This window comes from Euprymna scolopes, chromosome 1, assembly GCF_053919585.1.
Source record: "Euprymna scolopes isolate OS-2025 chromosome 1, ASM5391958v1, whole genome shotgun sequence".
In the NCBI taxonomy this organism is placed as follows: Eukaryota; Metazoa; Mollusca; class Cephalopoda; order Sepiida; family Sepiolidae; genus Euprymna; species Euprymna scolopes.
In genome coordinates, this window is record NC_136482.1 from 69,380,546 (window position 1) to 69,386,229 (window position 5,684).

General features: G+C 32.7%; 1 protein-coding gene across 1 annotated transcript; it reads right to left on the reverse strand.

The window, feature by feature from the left end:
- Nucleotides 1–346: 346 nt before the first annotated feature.
- On the reverse strand, nucleotides 347–5,344 carry LOC145283514 (interleukin-17A-like). Its single transcript, XM_080132355.1, has 2 exons — nucleotides 4,479–5,344; nucleotides 347–935 (listed from the first exon to the last, which is right to left on the reverse strand). The coding sequence occupies exons 1-2, from the start codon at nucleotides 4,578–4,580 to the stop codon at nucleotides 468–470; spliced, it is 570 nt and encodes a 189-aa protein (XP_079988481.1). The 5' UTR covers nucleotides 4,581–5,344; the 3' UTR covers nucleotides 347–467.
- Between the last annotated feature and the right edge of the window lie 340 nt (nucleotides 5,345–5,684).

A 5,684-nucleotide genomic window follows, 5' to 3' on the forward strand; every position in this document is an offset into this window, starting at 1 on the left:
ACTCTATCTTAACGATCACCGAAACTTACAATCGACTGTTCATTAGCAAACAGATAATAGCAAAACTATGTGACCAGAGAAAGCGTATTGCTAGTTTTTAATAGGTAACATACGCTAAAATATTTTCTTTTATCATTCAGTCTACACATATGTTATTCGTCATTCTCCAAGTTTTATAAAATATGCACGGCGATAAACAAGCAAACAAACAAATAAAAAAAACACATTATCATATTTTAGTAGCAGATAAATATGTAGAGATTAGATAAATATAGCGGAAGACTCATATAGTAAGTTTCATAAAAAACAATTCCATTATTTAAAAAAACCGGTAGTATAATTTTTATTAAAAACCATATAATGGTTAACATGTGCTCCATTATTAATTAGAAAAACAAGCATGCCTGATTTGTCTACTGGCAGGTGAACAAAAAGAGAGAACACATCGTATGTGTGCCAAAATTGTCTTAATTACTGTTTACAATTGAATGAGAGTCGATATTCTGCTTGTGGACACATGTGCATCCGGTGGCCACGTCCTGTTCAAACTTTTCGTACACATAGCGGCCGGATTTGAAAACGGTCTGCTTCCAAAATATTATTGGTGAATAGATAACTTCGAGTTCGTATCCATTGGTACATTGTTTGCAATTTTGGTTGCATTCGGCCTCATAGTAAATTGATGGGAACAATGTTTCATTCTCAACTGTTCTGAACTTCCAAGGACAAAGTGTTCGGCGAAGTAAATCATCGTGTGTATTCGGCGATATGCTGTAGTAATTTAAGGATGTTGCCTGAATGTGAAATTGTGTAATATCCTCTTTTGATGAAGCCCGTGGTTCCGGACATTTTGATCCACTGCTACTGACAGAAAGTGGGTTAGCGGAAACGGCTAGTACCACTACAAACAGGAAAGCGTAAATAACCATTGGGACCTAAAAAAAGATAAACATGGGATTATCTTAGTGCATTAATATGAAAGCTTTTTTTTTTATTTATAACACCTACATTGTCATCCAAACGTCACACTGTTATAGTAGAAGACATTATTATTTCTGTGTCTAACTTTCTATTTAGGGTTATTTATTTGTAATTTTATTGTCTTATTTTCTTATCTACATACAATAGTTTGGCCCATTTTAATTTTAATTAATGAAAATAATTCAATATAATAGGAAATGTCAACAAAACTTTTCTTAAAATATCATATTAATCTATTTTCAAAGGAAGTACATTAAATAAATCTATTAGTTCTAAATTGTAATATGCTTGTATTAATGATATAAAAGAATACATAGAGTAAGATCAATAAGATGGTTGGTAGTTTTTGCCAGGAGAGAGTGAGAGGGAAAATATGAAAATACATATTTGAATATATATTTTTAATTGACCAAAAGTGTCTAAGGTAAAAGCTCAATGAATGTTATCATTTAACAATATAGTATATATAAGTAAGCATTAAGTATGTTAAATTCCAATCGCCAAGTAATTATTCATATTTTCATTACAAAATTTTAAATTTGGTTGGTTAGTTGCTTTTGTTTTACGGTATGTCAACTTTTTTCAGGTTATTTAATGCCGAATCCAGTGATTTTAAAGAAAAAGTTTTTGATAGAATATATTTTTTTTCAAGTCGGTTTCTATTTAACTCATAGTTGGGATCCTAACAGGTACTACCACTCCGGGTCAGGGTAGACCTGGAAGCAATGACAGTTAAGGGGTGGCTGCACACTCCCGCAAACCCGCAAGCAGGGGCCTCACCATCCGATATATTTTAACGTCATACCCAGGACCGAAATTGTAAACACTCTAGTGCTATCGTTTGGAGCACGGACAACCTGGAATAAACTCGTAATTATCAGGATTTTTCATTAATGTAGCTCATGTAAAAACTAAGGATCTGCCCCGGAGGAAAAGCTTCGAGAAAGAAAATATAGAAAAATATCGATTACATGTATTTTACAGATAACTCAGTTCTTTAACGGAAAACAGGTTTCATCAAGATCATTCAGTCATAATTAAATTTAAAATTTATGATGAAATGTTTAAAACTGCTACTTACTAACCTCATACACAATTTATAATCTCATTTTCGTATTATGTTCCACCATTTGATAACCAATGAAGTATAATGAATAGAGACTTCATTAGAACTCAACATACCATCATTTACTCATGTATGCTCTGTTATTAAATGTAAACGTTCATCGTATTGTTACATTTAATAGTTTTGATAAATTTAACCAATTTTCTAAATACATCTTAAGATTAAATAATAGGAGACAGCTCGGCTTTACTCCTTCGTAAAATACGCCTAATACGGTACTTTGATTTATACACATTTCGTATTTATTATTATAGAAAAGTTTTATATTGATCATTATATTGTGCCCAGTATACAGTAGTGACGTCAAAAGTGAAAAAAAAATTATATTCTTCAGTTCCATAAACTAGTATCGAAAGCAAAACATTTAACGCTCAAGCAGTAGTGGTTACCGTTACAGTTATCGTCAGACTGATAAGAAATAGTTACAAATGAACCGATTTTAACGTATAAATGTATACTTGCACGTGTGTAAAACAGCATTTTAAGTCGACTTAATGCAACCAAGTTCCAGTTTTATTGAATTCTGGCCCTTTAGAAGCTATTGTACCGGCTAAAATCACAACCAGATTTGTTCAATCCTTTATATATCAATCCTTTATATATCAAGTTTTAAGTCTGTAGGCTAAAAACCAACGGACTAGTTTGGTAGAGACCGTTTCTCACACAGACAACGAGACAAGCAACATCACTTTTATATGTATAAAACAACGGTCCACAAAAATACAATAATTTGACCCGCCTCGCGCTGCTCTGCAACATTGTATCTTGAAAGGGGCGTACTTAAAAAAAATGGAGACAGACAGAGGGATACATGGGCATAGTAAGTTTTATAAATTAAATTAGATAATTTGATTTGCATTGTAAATGAAGTAAATGTATTTTTGATAAGTCTGAATTTTAAATTCAATATGGCCGACTGACAGTTAAAACTCTTGTTTCCCTTTGTGAAATTTTGTTATAGATCTTTTTCTGATTTTTTGCTTGAGCATTTTCTTCTGGAAGTGATCCTTAATCTTTTTATGAGCTGTATTAATGAGGTCATTCCCGTTACAAGTACAACTTCCTGTTACTATGCCTTGCCTGACAAATGTCCGCGATTTTGTTCGGCACTGTTTATTTTGCGTTCACCGCTGATCTCTACATCTAAGAGACCGTTCCCCTACCCACAACCTGAGGAGCCGCTGAAAGGGAGTTTTCATCTCCACGCAAGTTATTTTTAAATATTGGGGAAAAGGGTAATTAAACTAATGATATTGCGTTTTAGTTTTATCTTTTTCATCCATCGTTCTTCTGAGCGAATTCCTTTCTCAATTTAAAAATACACGAGAGACGGAGTACAATGTTTTTTTTTTCTGTATAGGCCAAAGTTATTGTGCGAATCCACTGTTACGCGATCGATTCTTAACAAAAGTTTTGGCACTTTTGCATGACAGTGCCATGAGGCGACTGAGATGAGTTATCGACTCGTGTTCTTTGAATGAGAAATGCTGTTTACCAGTCGATCTGGGAACCTCAAATATAAACAAGTGTCTCCGAGAACGCAAAAATGCATAACAACGAAATAAATAACGCAAAAATATAGGAAAAGCGAAATATTTATTGTATAAAAAATATAATTTTAATGTTTTAATATGATTTCTTTTAAATGAGTGGTTTATAACTAAATAATAAATGTTAAAAACATGAAGCATTTATAGATTGTTTTTATACTTATTTGTGTTTTTTTCCTGTGCGATTGTATAAAATTTATCAACATATAATTATTTTTTGTTGTTTTTTGTTCACAATAAGATTGTATAAAAATATATCCAAATATAATTTTAGAAAAATGTAGCAAAATATAATTTTAAAAGCATGAAACATTTATAGAGGTTTAGGAATATTTTTTTTCCACAAAGACAGTTTGTTTGCCCTTTATCACATTAAGATTGTATAAATATATATCAAAATATAATTTTTGGTTTTTCAATAGAGCAAAATGTTATTTTAATATAGAAGTTTTTATTTATTTATTTATAAAAATTTATAGAAATTTTTAACAATATTGTTTTTTTTTCAATGAGTGATACGATTTATCGACCCCTATTCGACTGACACACGCCCTCTACCAGTCCTTCTTGAAACTAAAATACACACATTCGCCTCACGGCACTGTCATGCAGAAGTGCCAAAGTTTTAATTGTATACGAATTTATCAGTACGATTGATAAAAAACATAACTAGAGGACTGTAAAATTTAAAATTAACAACAGTATATATTTTCTATTAAAGAGTCAGCAAATATTAATGCGTAAAATCATGTGAGTATAAAGTGAATGAGAATTTTAGTGCGAAACCTTTTACTATAAAAAGTAAACGAAACTCTACTTACATTCATATTGTTGGAGTTAAACGATGTCAAACGAGTAAAGGCAGTCTGAGAGACGTTGCTTCGAGAAGAGAGTCGCTTATGTATAAATTCAATTAAAAGCATCGGTATTTATAGTGTAAAAGAACCCACTGTGAACACGGAACCTTACCTACACACCAAGGAACTACTATGAATCTTTTGGATGATTAGATCATAATTTGCCTTAAAATAGGTTTGTTTTGTTTTCAAATAACAGCAATACGGATGTAAATTATTTCCATTTCAACATCAAGTATTTACGCTAACCATTTCTGACGTCAGTTTTATTGTTTTTGGGAATTGTTTATTTTACACATCACATTCCTTGGCTATTGATTCATAAGCGATAATTAGAATATGAACGTTTATACTGGCATATGATTCACATATTATACAGAGGGAGCGAATAGTTTTCTTAATGTCTTTACAGCTATTCACATCTCTTACAAAAATACTTAATAATAAAATCAATATATAACTTTGTTGCTTGTATATGTCATATAACGAAAGTCATGTTTGAAGCAAAGGTTTACGGGATACGCTGAAGGTAAGGGGTCTTCCAAGCGGAAGTAGATGAGACCATGTGACTTCAAAGCGGAAATAGATGAGATCATGTGACTTTCGGTCGGAGATTTTTTGTCTCTGTGACGAGCGAAACTTCAAGCAAAAAAGATGTGTCTGAGTGTTATCCTCAATGGGAAGTAGTATGCAGGGCGTGGCAGGATGTAGAAGCCGGCCTTTGTGTGTGTGTGTGTGTGTGTGTGTGTGTGTGTGTGTGTGTGTGTGTGTGTGTGTGTGCATTTCTCTCTTACGCGTATCCAAATAACCGTTCTCTAAGTTTTCAGTGATTGTCTTTTAAATAAACTTTTTATAAACATCGACGTCTGGGTGAGTTGATTATCAAGCAAATTCACGACGACGACGACGACGACGACGACGACGACGACGACGACGACGACGACGACGACGACGACGACACAGGTGTGTGCAAACTTAATATTCAAATTAAACTAATAAGTAACAATAATAATATATGCTTCATTTGTTGATCAAAACTGCTTGATTTTAAAATTATGGCGGTTTTATCACTGCAAAAGAAGTCTGAATTCTTGCACGTGTGAAAATAGTGATTATACTCAAAGAAAAACGCTGAAGGATGCATTGGGATGGATAGTTTTGGACAAGAGA